The following is a 17,911-nucleotide window of genomic DNA, read 5'->3' as shown; positions in this document are numbered from 1 at the left end:
TCTGGACGCTCGGCGTTCCGCGCAGCACCTCCGCCGAGGCCTGGCTGAGCCCCCGGGAGTCCGGAGCCCGGTGAGCGTCTTGCCGGTGGTTCTGCGTGCGCCACCGCAGACTTGACGGCCAGGTCCGGCTTTTCCTCCGCCCGGCGGACGCGGCCCCCAGGACCTGAGGCAGGTGCGGTGGGCAGGAGGCGCGGGGGAACCCCAGGCTCAGTGAAGGCGCGCTCCTTTTGTGCTGCCTAATGAATAAATCACGATAATACGACCTCACGGGCCGGGGAGAATAGAACATCAAAGTCAGTGGGGAAAAACGCCATGGGAAACGAGATTTGCCTTTGTTGTAGGTCAGATTTCACTGACGAGGACCAGAAAGCCTATCTATAGCAAAGATTCACTTGGGCTTCACTGGAGAGACCCTGATGGGGTGGGGGCTGGAAAAAGTAGTGCGGCTTTGAAGGAAGAGAAAAGCAGGATCCTGTTGGTGAGAGCAAAGCTTAGGGGTGGGTTGACCTGGTAGGTGGGGTGTCCAAAGGATCCCATCCAAGCCGTGGGCTTGTGGGTTGCCCGCTGCACCCCTCAGAGTGTGAGGAGGGACTAGACCTTGCCCTGCACCCCAGGACTCGTCTGTGTGTCCTGCTTGTTGGACTGAGATGCTTTCAATGGGGCCAGTTTGGGAGGCCATGAAAACTTTGGCTTTGGGGACCTGCCCCCCAGATCTGTGACCTTGGGCACACATCACATCGTTCCTTTTCTGGCATGGGAAGTAGGCAGCCAAAGATTTCAAGTTCAAAAACAGGAAAGTGACATAATCTCCCCATCACGGATAGTGTGCTGTACCCCATACTTTAGGGGGTTTCTGCGCATCGTTTCATGTAATTCTTAAAATGAGATGAGGCACTGTTATTTCTATTTGATATCTGAAGCAGAAGGAGATTCACCTGCTCAAGAACACACAGCTGGTAAGGCACCCTGCAGGAGCCTGAATCCAGCTCTTGAGCACTCTGCGGTGCAGATGTATTGAGAGATGGGCTTTTAAAGTATGGATTGGCAGCATGGAAAACCTTAGGGATTAAGTAGCCATTTTTCATGTATCAGGTTACCTTCCTGCTGGGACACTATTTGAAAAGAAATGGTAGGTGGTGGTTCCAGTTTAAAAAAAAAATTGGGGACAACCAAGGAGATCTTCCTATAAACTGGTGATACATGACAGTTGTAATTTTTCAAGCTTTAGGAGGAGAACGACCATGACATTGGGTTTCAAAGTTGAAATTTTAACTACAAGTGAAACCTGCCAAGTGTTTAGAGAATTTTTATTTTTCAGATGAAACTGATCAGCGCCTTGAAACAGTAAACTTGAACACTTCTAAAGGCAATGGTGAAAGAAAAGAAAAGAGCAGACAAAAAGGGGGATAAGTCCACCCGCTCTCCCTCCTCTCTCTCTGATTATCCAGAGTTTGCCAAACAAGATGGCAGCGTGGCTAGGCAAGAGATGTCCCCTGGTGCCGTCCCACCATTGGAAATGCAGCCCAGCGAATTGGGGCCCCGAAGAGAGTCCAAACATGAAAACCAGCAGAATGAAGATGCCACTCACTACGAAGAGCCCATTCTCACCAAACTCATAGTTGAAAGGTGATTCTAATGGGCTGCATCTTCCATGTTCCCCTTTCTATAGTCTCTGTACTCTCTCTCTGCAATCTCTTTTTGTGGCCTTCCCTGCCCCTCTTCTAGATGACTTTAAAATCTAGGTCTCTCTCTTGGAGTTTGAGGTTCAGATTTTTAACTCCCTACTGGACATTGTCCACTGGGCTTCAAGCTCTCTGTGTCCCGAAGCAAAGACTGCAGGGCTTGAAATGAGATCTGGATTGGGGTCTTAGCTCTGTGACATCAACACCATCATTGAACTTTTCTGAGCCTCAGGTTCTTTTTTTTTTTTTTTAAGATTTTATTTATTTGAGAGAGGGAGAGATCGAGAGAGAGAGCATGAGCGAGGGGAGGGGCTAAAAGAGAGGGAGAAGCAGGCTTCCCACTGTGCAGGGAGCCCGATGTGGGACTCGATCTCAGAACCCTGAGATCATGAACTGAGCTGAAGGCAGATGCTTCGCCGACAGCCAGGCAGGTGCCCTGAGCCTCAGGTTCTTTTTTTTTTTTTTAAAGATTTTTTTTTTTAATTTATTCATTTGAGGCAGAGAGATAGAGCATGAGCAGGGGAGGTTCAGAGGCAGAGGGAGAAACAGGCTCTCCGCAGAGCAGGGAGCCCAATGTGGGACTCGATCCCAGGACCCCGGGATCATGACCTGAGCCAAAGGCAGAGGCTTAACCCTCTGAGCCACCCAGGCGCCCCTGAGCCTCAGGTTCTTAACTGGGGAAAACACACCCCATAGAAGTTTCCTCCACATGTTGCTACTTCTCCAGGCATTGGCTTCTCCGTTGATCTCTGTTGATTTCTGTAAGGGAGCTACCATTTCCTCCCTCTCCAGGCTGTCCTCCTTCCCTATGATTTCATATTTCTTTTTCCTCTAGGCTTCTCTCATTAGTCCTTTTCTCGAATGCTTACTTCGCCTCTTTGTTATCTCTTGACTGTTGGCCTCATTTCCTAGAGATTTGAGATTTGCCTTCCTAATTGTTTCCATCACTCCCTGGATTAGTTATCTGTCCTTGTAACAGGTCCCCCCAGAACGTGATAATTAAGACGAATACTGTTGCACGCAGTTCATGGGGCTCAAGAATCAGGGAATAGCTTAGCTGGATGGTATTGGGTTAGGACATCTGGAGTTCAGCCAAGATGTGGATCTAGACTGCCATCGTCCAAAGGCTTGGCCGGCTGCTCGGTCCGCTTTCAGAGCGGCTCCTTGGCATGGCTGTTAGTGGGAGGCCCCAGTCCCTCATCCCACAGACTCCCTCCACAGAGCTGCTTGGCTGTCCTCACCACCCAGCACGTGGCTTCTCCAGAGAGTAATCCAAGGGAGAGCAAGGGCGGAAGCCACGTGTCTTTTATGACCAGTCTCTGATGTCGCTTTCTGTCAATTCTGTGATATCCTGGTGGCCCCACAGTTCAGCCCTCTTCAGTGTGAGCAAGGCTTACACAAGGGTGTGAGTGCTCGGAGGTGAGAATCTCTGGGAGCCATTTTGAGGCTGGCTCCCACACTCTTAGGAACTTGATTTCTTTCCATCGTCTACAGCAAAAAGCCCCTCAGCCTGATGCTCTGACCCCAGCCTGCCTCTCTCCTCAAACTCAAGAGCCCAGCTAGACTTCTGCCCACGATCCCATTTGTTTTTACCTTTGCTTTCAAAGATAGCTTTGCTGGAGTGTTTGTCCTGCGTTTCTGAATGACCAAATCTCACCTACTCTTCTGGTCCAAACTTTTCTATTGCTGCTTTCCAAAGGAAGTAATTTTGCTCAAAACGTCTTTTATCATACTTCTCACTTTCTATTATATGTCACTGTATACATAGCATCTTTTCCTCCCTATAACATACGTATCTAACGTGTATGAATTACTGTAATTTGTTTCCACGGCTCAGCCTCTCAGGTGGAATATTCCGTCCCAACAGAGACACACCCAAGAATATCAAACACCAGACCTTAGGCCTCGTGGGTGCTCAGTCAGGACTTACTGTCTGCATATCAGTGGCCACTTTTATTTTTATTTCTTAGTTGACATGTAGTTAGACAATGTTAGATTAGTTTCAAGAGTACAACATAGTGATTCAACCACCCTATACATTATGCTCTGCTCCCAACAAGCGTAGCTATGATCTGTCACCATACAACGCCATTGCAACGCCGTTGACCCTATTCCCTACGCGGGGCCTTTTATCCCCAGGACTTACTCATGCCATAACCAGAAACCGGTATATTTCTCTCCCCTTCACCCATTTTGCCCATCCTCCCAGCCCCCTTTGCTCTGACAGCCATCAGTTCTCTGCATTCATAGGTCTGTTTTTGCTTTTTGTTTGTTTTTTATTTTTTTTAAAGATTTTATTTATTTGACAGAGAGAGACACAGCGAGAGAGGGAACACAAGCAGAGGGAGTGGGAGAGGGAGAAGCAGGCTTCCCGCGGAGCAGGGAGCCCGATGTGGGGCTCGATCCCGGGACCCTGGGACCATGACCTGAGCCGAAGGCAGACGCTTAACGACTGAGCCACCCAGTCGCCCCTTTTTGTTTGTTTTTTAGATTCCATCTAGAAGTGAAATCAGGTATTTGTCTTTCTCTGACTTATGTCACTTATAATACTCTCTAGGTCCATCCATATTGTTGCAAAAGGCGAGATTTCATTCTCTTTTCTGGCTGAGTAATATCCCATTGTGTGTATATACCACATCTTTTTTCGTTCATCTGTGGATGGACGCTTGGGTTGCTTCCAAATCTTGGCTGTAAATAATGCTGCAATAAACATGGGGTGCGTTTATCTTTTAGAATTTGTGTTTTCATTTCCTTTGGGCAAATATCCTGTGGTTGAATGACTGGATCATATGGTTTTCTATTTTTAATTTCTTGAGGAACTTCTGTACTGTTTTCCACGGTGGCTGCACCAATTTACATTCCCAGCAGCAGTACACAAGGGCTCCCTTTTCTCCACATCCTCGCCAACACTTGTTGTTTCTTGTCTTTCTGGGTCTACCCATTCTGACAGGTGTAAGGTGATATCTCATTTTGGTTGATTTGCATTTCCCTGATGGCGAGTGATGTTGAGCATCTTTTCATGTGTCTGTTGGCCATGCGTATGTCTTCTTTGGAAAAATGTATATTCAGGTCCTCTGCCCATTCTTTAATGGGATCATTTGTATCTTTGGTGTTGAGTTGTATAAGTTCATATATTTTATACATTAACCCCTTATTGGGTATATCATTTGCAGATATCTTCTATTCAATAGGTTGCCTTGTTTTGTTGATGGTTTCCTTTGCAAGGCAAAAACTTTTTATTATTTACTATTTTATAGTCCCTGTAACTTATTTTCACTTTTGTTTCCCTTGCCTGAGCAATCATATCTAGAGAAATGTTGCTATGGCTGATATTAGAGAAATTACTGTCTGTGCTCTCTTCTAGGAGTCTTATGGGATCAGGTCTCACACTTAGATCTTTAATTCATTTCAGTCTATTCTTATGTATGGTGTAAGAAAGTGGTCCAGTTCCATTCTTTTCCAGTTTTCCCAGCACCATTTGTTGAGAGACTGTCTTATCCCCATTGTATATTTTTGCCTCCTTTGCTGTAGGTTAATGGACAATTTAAGTGTGGGTTTACTGGGCTGTCTATTCTACTCCATTGATCTATGTGTCTGTTTTTGTCCCACTACCATACTGTTCTGATGACTACAGCTTTGTAGTATACCTTGAGATTGTGATACCTCCAGCTTTGTTGATCTTTCTCAAGATTGCTTTGGCTATTTTGCATCTTCTGTGGTTCCGTACAAATCTCAGTATTACTTGTTCTAGTTCTGTGAAAAATGCTGTTGGCATTTTGATAGGGATTGCATTGAATCCGTAGATTGCTTTGGGTAGTATGGACATTTTAACAATATTAATTCTTAGAATCCATGAGCATGGAATATCTTTCCATTTGTTTGTATGGCCTTCAATTTCTTTCATCTGTGTTTTACAGTTTTGACAGTACAGATCTTTCACCACCTAGGTTGAGTTCTTTCCCGGGTATTTTATTGTTTTTGGTGCAGTTATAAGTGGAATTGTTTTCTTAATTGTTCTATTACTAGTATGTGGAACCGCCACCAATTTCTGTTGCAGCCATTTATTAATGAGCTACCATGTGCCAGCTCTGGATTGAGTACTGTAGAAGAATATCAAAAAGTAGGAAATAGGGTCTATGTGCTTAGTGAGTAGTTATGTTTTACACTGGGCTCTTTCTCAGAGAAAGAACTGAAACTCTGCTGAGTTTCTCAGCAATATACACTGACTTAGTTCAGAGAAGGTAGAGTCTGGGGTTGCCCTGATGTGGGAACCAGATGAGTTGAATATCCTGACATAGAGCTGGTCTGGATCCAGGCCAAGAGCCCCAGGAAACATGTATGTGTCTTGGGAGTGAGGGGAGGTGTTGATACCATTGAAAGGAGCTATTGTGACTTTTAAAAATCCTTGACAGTTTCTTTATTCATTGTTTTTCATTACCAAAATGCTATATACTCATGACAAATGAAGTGATGCCAAGTTATCTTAAAGAAGAGTTCATTCTTGGGGGTGCCATGGTGGCTCAGTCGGTTAAACATTTGAGAAGAGCAAAGAGTCTGCTTCTCCCTCTCCTTCTCCCTCTCCCCCTGCTGATGCTCTCTCTCTCGCTCAAGTAAATAAATAAAATCTTAAAGAAAAAGAAGAGTTCATTTTTTCCCTCCACCATATTCCAATTTTGCTCTCCCTGCCCCTCCCATGGGTTGCCACAGTCTCTCATGAATTAGAAGAAAGTCTTTGGGTTTTACAGGTAAATGGGTGGCTCAGTCGTTGGGCGTCTGCCTTCGGCTCAGGTCATGATCCCAGGGTCCTGGGATCGAGCCCCACATCGGGCTCCCTGCTCAGCGGGAAGCCTGCTTCTCCCTCTCCCACTCCCCCTGCTTGTGTTCCCTCTCTTGCTGTGTCTCTCTCTGTCGAGTAAATAAATAAAATCTTTTTTTTAATTTTTTTTTAAATTTTATTTATTTGAGAGAGACCGAGATAGAGAGCACAAGTGGGGAGGAGAGGGAGAGGCAGGCTCCCCACAGAGCAGGGAGCCCAGTGCAGGACTTGATCCCAGGACCCTGGGACCATAACCTGAGCTGAAGGCAGATGCTTAACCGACTGAGCCACCCAGGTGCCCATAAATAAATAAAATCTTAAAAAAAAAAAACCCTCACATAATCTTCAAGGTAAAATAATTTCCTAACTCTTCTCAATATTTATGCAGATTACTTAGGTTTCCTGACTCTTTGCATGATGTAGAACCTCTGAAATCATGTTGAATAATTGGTGGGAAGATCAGGCATCCTGTTCATGTTCCTGATTTTGAGGGAGCTGATTTTGGTATTTCACTTGCAAAAATCCTATATGCTATTGCTTTTTCATAAACAGTCTCTTCTGTTTAGGTAGTTTCCTCGCATTATAATGTGACTAGAATTTTTAAAGAAATAACTGCTGAATTTTATCACACGCCTTTCTGCCATCTTGATATAAACCTGTGGTCTTTCTCCTTTGATTTGCTGATTGTCATGAGTTGTGATAGACTTTCTAACGTTGAATCTTCCTTGGATTCTTGGATGAAGCCCATTTTTGTCACGGCTGTCACCTGTTCTTTTGTTTTTCACCTCACTTACCCCAGACCTTAGAGCTGAGTGAAGTCCCATATCACACGTTATCTACCCAGTTCTGAACTCAGAATCTGCACACTGTCCTTGATTCCCACTTCCCCAAAGCCAGCACATCAGCGAGACCTTTTGGTCCCATGTCTAGAATATATCTTGAAAAAAAAAAACCTTTGTAAAATTATCATGGTAAAATACACATAACTTAGGGAGCGCCTGGGTGGCTCAGTGGGTGAAGTGACTCTTGATCTCAGGGTCATGAGTTCAAGCCCTGCGCTGGGCTCCATCCTGGGCGTGGAAACTGCTTCTTAAAAAAATACCCATAAGGGACGCCTGGGTGGCTCAGCTGTTGAACGTCTGCCTTCGGCTCAGGTCATGATCCAGGGGTCCTGGGATCGAGCCCCACATCAGGCTCCCTGCTCCACGGGAAGCCTGCTTCTCCCTCTCCCACTCCCCCTGCTTGTGTTCCCTCTCTCGCTGTGTCTCTCTCTCTCTGTCAAATAAATAAAATCTTAAAAAAATACCCATAAAATTTCCTATTTTAAGTATTTTAAGTGTACAATTCAGTGGCATTAAGTACGCTCATCTGTTGTGCAACCATCACCACTATTAATTTCTAGAACTTTTTCATCATTCCAGACAGAAACTGTCAAGAATAAACCATCACCTTCCATCTCCACCCCCTTTCACTGTTTGCTCCTGGTTGTTAGCTCTCCGCACAGTCTCTTCCCACAGCAGCCAGCCAGAGTGCTTTTTTTACGACCTAAATCTGACTTTGGCCAACTCCCCTCTTAGAACCCTCTCTAGATTCCTCCTAGAGCTCTGGATTTTCCTGCCGCCCCCGAGCCTCTGTCTCCTCTCCTCTCCTCCCTGTGTCCTGTGCCCCAGCTGGGCCTCCCTCCTCTCTGTTGTCTGAACTTGAGCTGTAGGCCTCTTTCCTGCCCCAGGGCCTTTGTACTTGCTGTTCCCTCTTCCCAGAATACTTCATAGAGCTGTTTGTTTCATGACCTGTGGGTCTCAGTAGAGCTCCCATGTCCTCTGAGAGGCTTCTGCCCTGACCACCTGTACACAGCAGTCTCCTTATTCTCAGCGACGTTCCCTGATCATGTCTTTCTCAAAACTTGAACATGATCTAGAATTACCGGGTTCATGTGTTTCCTTGTGTGTCGTCTGTGTCTCCTCAGTGACCTATGAGCTTCCGAGGGCAGGAACTTTGTAGTCTTGTTCATGGCGCCAGCCCAGTGCTTAGAAAGGGGCACAGTGGCCCTCGGGGAACGTTTGTTGAGTGACTGAACGTGACATATCACTTGTACTCCTTCACTGATGTTAATTATGACTTTAACCCACTGTCACTTAGGTTTGATCACGCCACTCATTGCCTTGAGCTTTATTTCTTTGCAGCTACGAAGGGGAAAAGGTCCGTGGACTATATGAGGGAGAAGGCTTTGCAGTCTTTCAAGGAGGTTGCACCTACCACGTGAGTGACACATTTCGGGAACAGGCAGGAAGGAAGTTTAGAATGTTCTGTGACAGTTTTAGATTTGTATCTTCAGAAAAGTCCACTGATTCTTCAGAAGAAATTGGAAGTACTTAATGCTGATTTAACTTTGATCACCTACTCTAAGGTAAAAATACAGCTCCATACAACTGAAGTCATTTTTTAAAAGATTTTATTTTTTTTTAAGATTTTATTTATTTGTTAGAGACCCAGGACCCTGGAATCATGACCTGAGTTGAAGGCAGATGCTTAACCAACTGAGCCACCCAGCTCTCCCAAGATTTTGTTTATTTGAAAGAGAGAGAGAGAGAGAGAGAGAGCACAAGCAGGGGAAGGGGTAGGCAGAGAGAAAGGGTGAAGCAGGCTTCCTGCTGAGCAGGGAACCCGATGCAGGGACTCGATCCCAGGACCCCGGGATCATGACCTGAAACGAAGGCAGACGCTTAACCGACTGAGCCACCCAGGCGCCCCTGAAGTTGTCATTTTAGGTTGTTTTCTTTTCCTGATTTTTATTTATTGTACAAATAACATTAAGGTGACTAAAGTAAATACAGAAGAGGAAAATCCCAGGATCATCATTCTTTCCCAGTAAGTATTTTGGGTATGCCGTGTATCCCTTCTGTTCCTTGAATGGAAGAATCAGCGTTCATGTGGGCTTATCGATTTTGCAGATAACATCTTGAATCTTTTTTCACTTAGGAATACTTTGCTGTATTGCTGCATGGTTTTCATAACTTAAATATTCTGTGGCAAAACATACATAAAATTTACCATTTTAACCATTTTAAGTGTATAGTTTAGTAGCATTAAGTGCATTCCCCTCGTGGTAGAACCCTCCCTACCACCCATCTCTGGAACTTTTCATGTTCCCAAACTGAAACTCTGTCCCCATTTAAACACTAACCCTCATTTCTTCCTCTATAAATATAAAATATATTTTATTTATATTATTTAATTGTATTATATATAAATACGTATATTTAATTATATAAATGTATATTATATAACATATAAATGTATATTATGTATATTGCATAGTGTTCTGATTTACTGTTCATTACTGTACCGTAATTATTAGGTACTTTTGAGGTGTTTTTGTTTTTTCGCCATCACTAGTAATGATGCAGCGCATCATTCAGATTACCAAAGAAACATGTGCTTATAATAAGAACAAGTTGTTACGGTCGGAGTCCTAGAGTATGGGTTTCCGTACCCCGATTTTTTTTTTCCCCTGCTAAACATAATGACACCTTCTTATTCCTGTCTCACAAAAACTCCTAAAAAGGCCATTATTATGGCTGAATGATACTAAAATGACTGTCCCGCCTGGCCTTTGCCAGCTTTGGAATAAGCAGTTGGGTTCAGAATCCTCTTTCAGTCCCATGGCTCTAAATGAAGCCCTGAGGTGTGAACACTTCCAACACGGCACCCAGTTCTTGATCACCAGGCGTCAGCCCCTCCCAGGCTGCTGAGGACGCGGAGTCAGCTCCTACAACCCCAGAGGTGCTTGGCTAAGTCACCCGTAGCTCAAGCCTGGCCCGCTGGCTTCACCCTTCCCATGCATGTGGGGCAAACACCCTCCATTTCTAGAGGATCTCGTCCCCACCCACTGCCCACTACTTGCCATGCAATCTTCCCACGGTTTCCTCAGACTCTTTTGATTAAAAATAATCATCAGTTGGATCTCCTTTAAATTGTCAGAGAGGCCCACCCAGCAGAAAGACTCCGTAGCCCCAGGCCCCACGTCATGAGACCACGGGTTTGCCACATATTTAGCTCGCAATCCCCTAAAGATAGACGATGAAACCAAACATTTTGTGAGACCTTTGCCCTTACCATGGAGAGGCAGCATGATCCTTTCTAGTCTAGTTTGTTAAAACGCGGGTTGTTGTGACCCTAATCGATTCCATAATCACAAGAGCCAGCCAATAGTCGGAAAACCACTGGCTGCCCCACGTTTTCCTTAGTCCCAGCCTGTCTATCATTGAGCCCACGTGAACCCCGGGCTGATAATAACGTGTCTCCTTGCTAGTGAGTTGCGGCCGCCGTTCTCCAGAGAAGCGTGGTCCGGGGGACCAGCAGCATTATCTGGGGATTCTTTCAAAATGCACATTCTTGGGCCCCAGCCCAGACCAGCTGATGAATCAATCTTGGGGGTGGGCCCAGCAATCTGTGTGTTCACAATCCCCTTCAGAGGCGGCTCTGAAGCATGGTAGAGTCTGAGAACCACTGAGTTAGGGTGCTGTTTCCATAGGGTGTGTCCTCCCCTACACCCACCCTACCTCTAACCAGGTGATCCCAAGGAAGAACTGGACATATTCTTACCTTCTTTTCTCAAATAGCATTTAGACATTCAGGAGTGCTAAGTTGTTAGTGACTAGTTCCTAACTAGTTCCTACTAGTTAACAGTAGACACTAAATATAAACGGGCGATACTGACAGCTGAGGGTTGTGTACGTATATGAATATGTCCGTATACACGGACACATGCACACCGATAAATCCCAATACCGGAAAACAGACAAGCATGAAATTTACAAATGGAGTAGTTGCTAATATCCACATAATGGTTTTCACCAGGTCTACCTAGTTTGTTTTTGTTTGTTTTTTTTTTTAAGATTTTATTTATTTATTTGAGAGAGAGTGAGTGAGTGAGAGAGAGCACAAGCCAGGGAAGGGGCAGGGGGAGAGGGAGAAGCAGGCTTCCCGCTGAGCAGGGAGCCCGATGTGGGACTTGACCCCAGGACCTTGGGATTGTGACCTGAGCCGAAGGCAGATGCTTAACCGACTGAGCCACCCAGGTGCCCCAGGTCTACCTAGTTTAAATAATGTTTAAAAAATCCTTACACCGTGACGTGCACAACCAAAAGCGTATGAATTCTTTTTAACTATGGCCTTTTTCACCACTTAATTAGGAGAGGAAGACACAGACTGAATTTACAACTCATGTTTAACCGTTGCATAGGACTGCTTGGTGTACGTTTTGGGGAATTTGGACAAGCATATTCATGCAGATGAAAGGGGGGGATAAGGCTCTATCCTAAGAACTAAAACCACGGTGGCAGGCGTTGTGTCGAATGAAGGACTGGTCCTAAGGTTTTGTTGTTGTTCTGTTTTGAAGGGTATGTTTTCAGAAGGACTCATGCATGGACAAGGGACTTACATTTGGGCTGATGGACTGAAATATGAGGTAAAGCACGTAATATGTTATAGTGTTAAACTGTAAGTAATGAAACTTAATGGTCAGCTCCCCACAATGAAACATACTGCTTTCATAAAACTGATTCAGCACATGGGTTAAAAAAGTCCAGAGAGGGCGCCTGGGTGGCTCAGTTGGTTAAGCATCTGCCTTCAGCTCAGGTCATGATCCCAGGGTCCTGGGGTCGAGTCCCGCATCGGGCTCCCTGCTCGGCGGGAAGCCTGCTTCTCCCTCTGCCTCTCTTTCTCTCTTTCTCTGTCTGTTTCTCATGAATAAATACATAAAATCTTAAAAAAAAAAAAAAAAGTCCAGAGAACCAGAGACTATAGGTGAAACGTGACTCATTACCGCACGGGCTCCTAGTGATCACTACCTGTTTCATCTGTACGTTCTGGGGGTCTTTCTGTGTGTTCTGTGTATTTGTATTTGGTTTCTCTCACTCTTTACAAACACAAATGGTTCATTGTACATTCTCTTCTGTACCTTTATTTTTGTGGAGATCAAACTGTATCCATCTATCCAGCTCCAGCTATTTTTACTGGCTGCTTTTATTCCTCGGTCGTGGGTCTCCCTTAACCCGTCTTGCTGGTTTAAAGGGAATGTATATTTTTAAATGGATTGCTAGAAGACTATTCCAGATGTTGCAATTGCAGCGCTCCTTGTGATGGTGTTTTTAAGTGGTAATGAAAATATCTAAAACCCGTGCCTGTAATGCACATATTCAAATAGCAGCCAAGTAAGGGAAACAGAGGCAGGTTTGGACCAGCTGGGCAGCTCACTGGGGCTGCCCAGTGGGAGACGATGAGCCGCCGGGGAGCCTGACGATCTGGTGGTTTGGGGCCAGCCTTTCCAGGGAAACTCTTCTCCCCCCAACACCCTGCCTTCCAGCCTGTGGGCCTTGGTTTATTTCTGGCAGCTCTCAGGTGGGAATCCTTCCTGTAGGCACAGACCTTTCCACACCAGCCTAGACAGGAGGATTTATGGGCAGGATTTGAGCTGTCACAGAAGTACCTTCAGGGAGGTCAGCTGGCCTCGTGGAATCCGGCCAGTGGTCAGACCAGGTCACCCTGACCCCTTCTCCCCGTGGGCTGCCTGCCTCCCCCGAGTTCATGTTCCCGAGAGAGAATCCGGTGGCTCAGGGCTGACATCCTGGCCATGAGCAGCGCGTGTTCTCCGGAAGGCACCCACGGGGCATGCGGTTGGCTGATGTGTCTGCAGAATATTTTGATGAACCGCAGGCGGAAAGAAGGGTTTCCATCAGTTGATCACCAAGCCGGGCTAATCAGCGGAGTCCCTTGGAGAGAACACTGGAAGCCAGGGCAGTAAGCCTCCTTCGACGTGGGTTCCAAGACACTCACGTGCCCAAGGCCAGGATCGGAAACCAGTACTTTTCCATGTCCCCTGTTTGCCTCTTGGAGCCTTGTCTACACACAGCTTCTGGCTGTTTTATTCTGCTGGGGTTTCCGCCCGGGGGAGGGGAGGTGAGAGAGGATGGGGTGTGTAGAGAAGGAAGGAGGAGAGTGGAAACTGGGGCGGAGCAGAGATACTCCACTGTTGCCACGGAAGAGAGACAGGAATAGCGTCCAGTTGTCAAGGAGGCGTCTCAAACGGCCCACCGGATTAGGGGTCTCTCCCCTGCTTTCTCTCTCTCTCTCTCTCTCACTCTCTCTCTCTCTCTCTCACTCACTCTCTCACTCTCTGGGCCGTTTTGCCCTAGGGGGAGTTTGTGAAGAACATCCCCATGAACCATGGCGTGTACACGTGGCCGGATGGCAGCACCTACGAAGGAGAAGTGAGCCATGGCGTGAGGCAAGGATTTGGTATGTTCAAATGTGGCACACACCCCGTGTCCTACATCGGCCACTGGTGTCACGGCAAGAGACACGGGAAGGTGGGTGAGGCAGCCCCGGGACTCCCATCCACTGCTAGGATGAGCAAACACAGAGGGTGGCAGGTGGGGGGCTGTTGTGAAAGTAGATTCGCTTTCTGTTGATTGATAGGAAATTCACATCACACGAAACGGACCGTTTTAGAGTCAGCAGTCGGCGGCATTCAGGGAGCTTCCCAGGGTTGTGAGACTTCCACCTCTGGTCCCGCGGCATTTTCATCAACACTCCAAAATAAAACCCTGTACCCACTCGGCAGATATTCCCCACCCCGACCCCTCGGCAGGCCCCGATCTGCTTTCTGTCTTTACGGGTTTACCTAGGCTGGATGGTTCATAGGAATGGAACCCTATGGTACGTGACTGACCTTCTGTGTCTGGCTTCTTCCACTCAGCCTCATGGTTTTGAGATTCATCCATGTTGTAGGTACTTAATTCCTTTTTGTGGCTGAATAATAAGTCCAGTGTATGGATGGACCACATTTTGTCTAATCTGCTCTTTCATCGACGGACATTTGGGCTCTCTTCATCTTTGGGCTTCTGTGAACAGCACCGCTATGAATGTGTGTGGGGGGTTTATTTGAGTCCTTGTTTTCAGTTCTCTGGCGTATAAACCTAGGAGTGGAGTATGGGACCTGGATGTTTAACATTTTGAGGAACCTCCAAACTGTTTTCCACCGCAGCCATGCCAGCTTACTCTCTGGCCGGTGATGCACGTTACATTCACTTCTAAGCGAGGTTGCTGTTCCTGGCACTGTTGTCTGGCTTTTGTACAGGATGATAAAGTACTGCAGCCATGTTTTTGGAAAATGTTGTAAGAAAAGAAACCGTCTACCGTCATACTCATCACTCTGCCCAGATCTAGACTGTTAAGTCCATTGCATTCTCTTTTCTTTTCTTCCCCTCCCCTCAGGGTTGTGTGATTGAGCCTCAGGCTCCTGTTGGGTGTGGGGCCTGCTTGGGATTCTCTCCCTCTCCCCCTCCGCGCACTCCTCCCTGTTTGTGCAAGTGTGCGCGCGCGCTCGCTCTTAAAAAGGGGTCGGGGGAGGGGGGACAGACCTTCACTTGTACAGAAGGTGATACTACTCATTGTAGGTGACAGTGGAACAGGATTGTCTAGGTACTTATCACACCTTAATGCAACACGACACTTCATTATTAGGGAGGAATTGATTTGTGACATCTCATCCTCCCCTGGGGCTACCTTATCCTCTTCTTGATGCCAAAACAGAAACATACGACACATTAGGTGTCTTGCCCAAGTCGGACTTCTTCACGGTTTAGACTCCCTAAATTCATATATTTTTAAATCTTTACCTTTAATAAACATTTGTTTTATGAGACTTGATTTTTTTTTAAAAATGCGATTGTTTGTTTCAGGGCTCTATTTATTACAATCAAGAGGGTACCTCTTGGTACGAGGGGGACTGGGTATACAACATCAAAAACGGCTGGGGGATCAGATGGTAGGTATTGCCTCTGCCACATGTGGGATATGGGTGGTAAGCGTGTGGGGGGGGGCCCAAATAATTTTCACTCAGGCAACTTAAAGTGCAGAGGGGCGCCTGGGTGGCACAGTTGTTTGAGCGTCCAGCTCTTGATTTCGGCTTGGGTCATGGTCTTGGGGTCGTGGGATCAGGCCCCACATTGGGCTCTGCACTGGGTGTGGAGCCTGCTTAAGATTCTCCCTCTCCCTCTGCCCCACCTCTGCCCCACCTCTTCCCCCAACTCATGCTCGCTCGCTCTCAAATAACTAACTAAAATCTTAAAAAAAAAAAAAAAAAAAGTGTAGAAATTCCGGGGAACACATTTTCTATATAAGTAGGGTGGAATACTTAAATTCACCCCAATGTAATCTCCATAGTGATGAACGTATTCTATGGAAATTTAGAGAAACATTATATTAAGTGACGTTTAATAATACGGTTTCACTTTATCACAGGTAGAAACTGTCTTTCTTTGTTCTCTATTAATCATAGATATCTATTACTGTATGTTTTTGGAAGACTTTTATTTTAAAATAATGACAGTATTTTTTTTTAAAGGTTTTGTTTATTTGACAGAGAGACACACAGCGAGAGAGGGAACACAAGCAGGGGGAGTGGGAGAGGCAGAAGCAGGCTTCCCGCGGAGCAGGGAGCCCTACGTGGGGATCGATCCCAGGACCCTGGGATCATGACCTGAGCCAAAGGCAGACGTTTAACCAACTGAGCCACCCAGGAGCCCCTATTTGCTTGATTTTAGATTGGGCTGATAGAGTCAAATATTTTACAGGTTGGAATATTTAGGGGTGAAATGTTAACTAATCATAGTATCATAAGGAGTTAATTTTAAAAGATTTAAAATACCTGCTCTTTTGTCACCTTATTAAATGATTGAGGATTTAATACAGTAGTTAATCCTACCCCTAAATGATGATTTCTATTGACCACATGCCTATCCATTGAATTTAAGAAGACTCTTTAGGCACAAGGGTTGGATTTCTTCAAAGATGTTGAGAGAAGAAGTTTAAAAGAAAGTCTTCTTAAAGATAAGTATGGTATATAAAATAACTGATTATTTTCATTTTTTTTTGTCCCAGTTACAAATCTGGAAACATATATGAAGGTCAGTGGGAAAATAATATGCGCCACGGGGAAGGCAGGATGCGGTGGCTGACGGCGAATGAGGAGTACACGGGTCAGTGGGAAAAGGGCATCCAGGTATGGCGCCAACTCATGTGACCTGAACATACCCAGGTGGGGACCCTGTGGCTCCTCAGCACATGGGTCACTGCATATATTGTCCGGTAACCTAAACCTAAGCTCTGCTAATTTCAGAACCCCAGAGTATGATTTACTGGTCCCAACCATCTTTTTTTAAGTACCGTTTCATCATTGAGGTTTCTCTAAAGTCTTACACACAAGTGAGGTCCTGGCCTGGGCAGATCCATAATTCCCACAGCTTGTGTGCAGAGCAAGACTGTTCTCTACCCCTTAGAAGCTATGTATTTCCCACACAGAAAAGAAAGGCTTTATATGATTAAATGTATGTGGTTTATTTTTTTTTAAGATTTTATTTATTTATTTGGCAGGGAGATAGAACAAGTAGGCAGAGTGGTAGGCAGAGGGAGAGGCAGGCTCCCCGCCGAGCAGGGAGCCCGATGCGGGGCTCCATCCCAGGGCCCCGGGACCATGACCTGAGCCGAAGGCAGCCGCCCAACTGACCGAGCCACCCAGGCGCCCCTGTATGCGGTTTATATAGCTAAGATTTTCTAATAATATCTGCATACTCTAATAATATCACTTTATTCCCCAACATCTATTTCCCCCATCTCCACGCTCAGTGCAGAGCCCAACATGGGGCTTGATCTCATGACCCTGAGATGATCTGAGCCCAAATCAAGAGTCAGACGCTTTCCCAACTGAGCCACCCAGGCACCCCAATCTGTTTGTTCTTGAATAAGTTTTAAGTTTGTATTTTTGAAGGAATTTGTCCATTTCATAGAAATTTATTAGCACAAGGTTGTTCATAATAGTCTCATGGGGATGCCTGGGTAGCTTGGTAGGTTGGGCATCTCTCTGCCTTCAGCTGGGGTCATGATCCCACGGACCTGGGATCAAGTCCCAAGTGGGGCTCCTTGCTCAGCGGGGAGCCTGCTTCTCCCTCTGCCTGCCACTCCCCTGCTTGTGCTCTCTCTCTGACAAATAAATAAAATCTTAAAAAAAATAACTTCTTTAAAACTCTCTCATGATTCTTTAAATATACATTATATGGGATCTATAGTGATATTCCCTCTTTCTCCCAATACCAGTGATTTGTGTTTTCTCTTTTGTCTTCAGTCTTATTACAGGTATATCCAAGTCATGAAAATTCTCTAAGAGCCGATCTCAGTGTTATTTATTTTCTCTTGGGGTTTTTCAGTTTTTAATTTGATACCTACTCTTTGTTATTACCTTCCTTCTGCATGCTTTGGGTTTGATATTCTCTTCTTTTCCTTCAGTTGTAGGATGGAAACTTGATTGATTTGAGACATTTCTTCTTTTCTAATATAAGCGTTTAATACTAAA

The 17,911-nt window shown here is 45.6% G+C and overlaps 1 protein-coding gene across 4 annotated transcripts in view; it reads left to right on the top strand.

The window, feature by feature from the left end:
- The first annotated feature begins 26 nt into the window (after window positions 1-26).
- The window catches only part of RSPH10B (radial spoke head 10 homolog B), a 52,393-nt gene continuing 34,508 nt past the window's right edge, over window positions 27-17,911 (top strand). Inside the window, exons 1-7 of one of the 4 annotated variants that reach the window (XM_073886365.1) lie at window positions 27-168; window positions 1,319-1,626; window positions 8,682-8,757; window positions 11,900-11,968; window positions 13,695-13,868; window positions 15,243-15,328; window positions 16,444-16,564. In XM_073886365.1, the coding sequence (XP_073742466.1) occupies window positions 1,370-1,626; window positions 8,682-8,757; window positions 11,900-11,968; window positions 13,695-13,868; window positions 15,243-15,328; window positions 16,444-16,564 (783 nt within the window). In that variant the 5' untranslated portion in view covers window positions 27-168; window positions 1,319-1,369. Of the gene's footprint in view, window positions 173-1,318; window positions 1,627-8,681; window positions 8,758-9,292; window positions 9,367-11,899; window positions 11,969-13,694; window positions 13,869-15,242; window positions 15,329-16,443; window positions 16,565-17,911 lie in introns of those variants that run through there. The other 3 variants (XM_025863677.2, XM_073886366.1, XM_073886367.1) reach the window with 3 other exon arrangements.

The sequence above is a fragment of the Callorhinus ursinus genome, unplaced genomic scaffold (genome assembly GCF_003265705.2).
Source record: "Callorhinus ursinus isolate GAN/ISIS: 27379988/994484 unplaced genomic scaffold, GSC_fseal_2.0 scaffold70, whole genome shotgun sequence".
NCBI classification, from domain to species: domain Eukaryota; kingdom Metazoa; phylum Chordata; class Mammalia; order Carnivora; family Otariidae; genus Callorhinus; species Callorhinus ursinus.
Note: the sequence above shows the minus strand (reverse complement) of the source record. Positions and strands in the feature narration are given on the sequence as shown.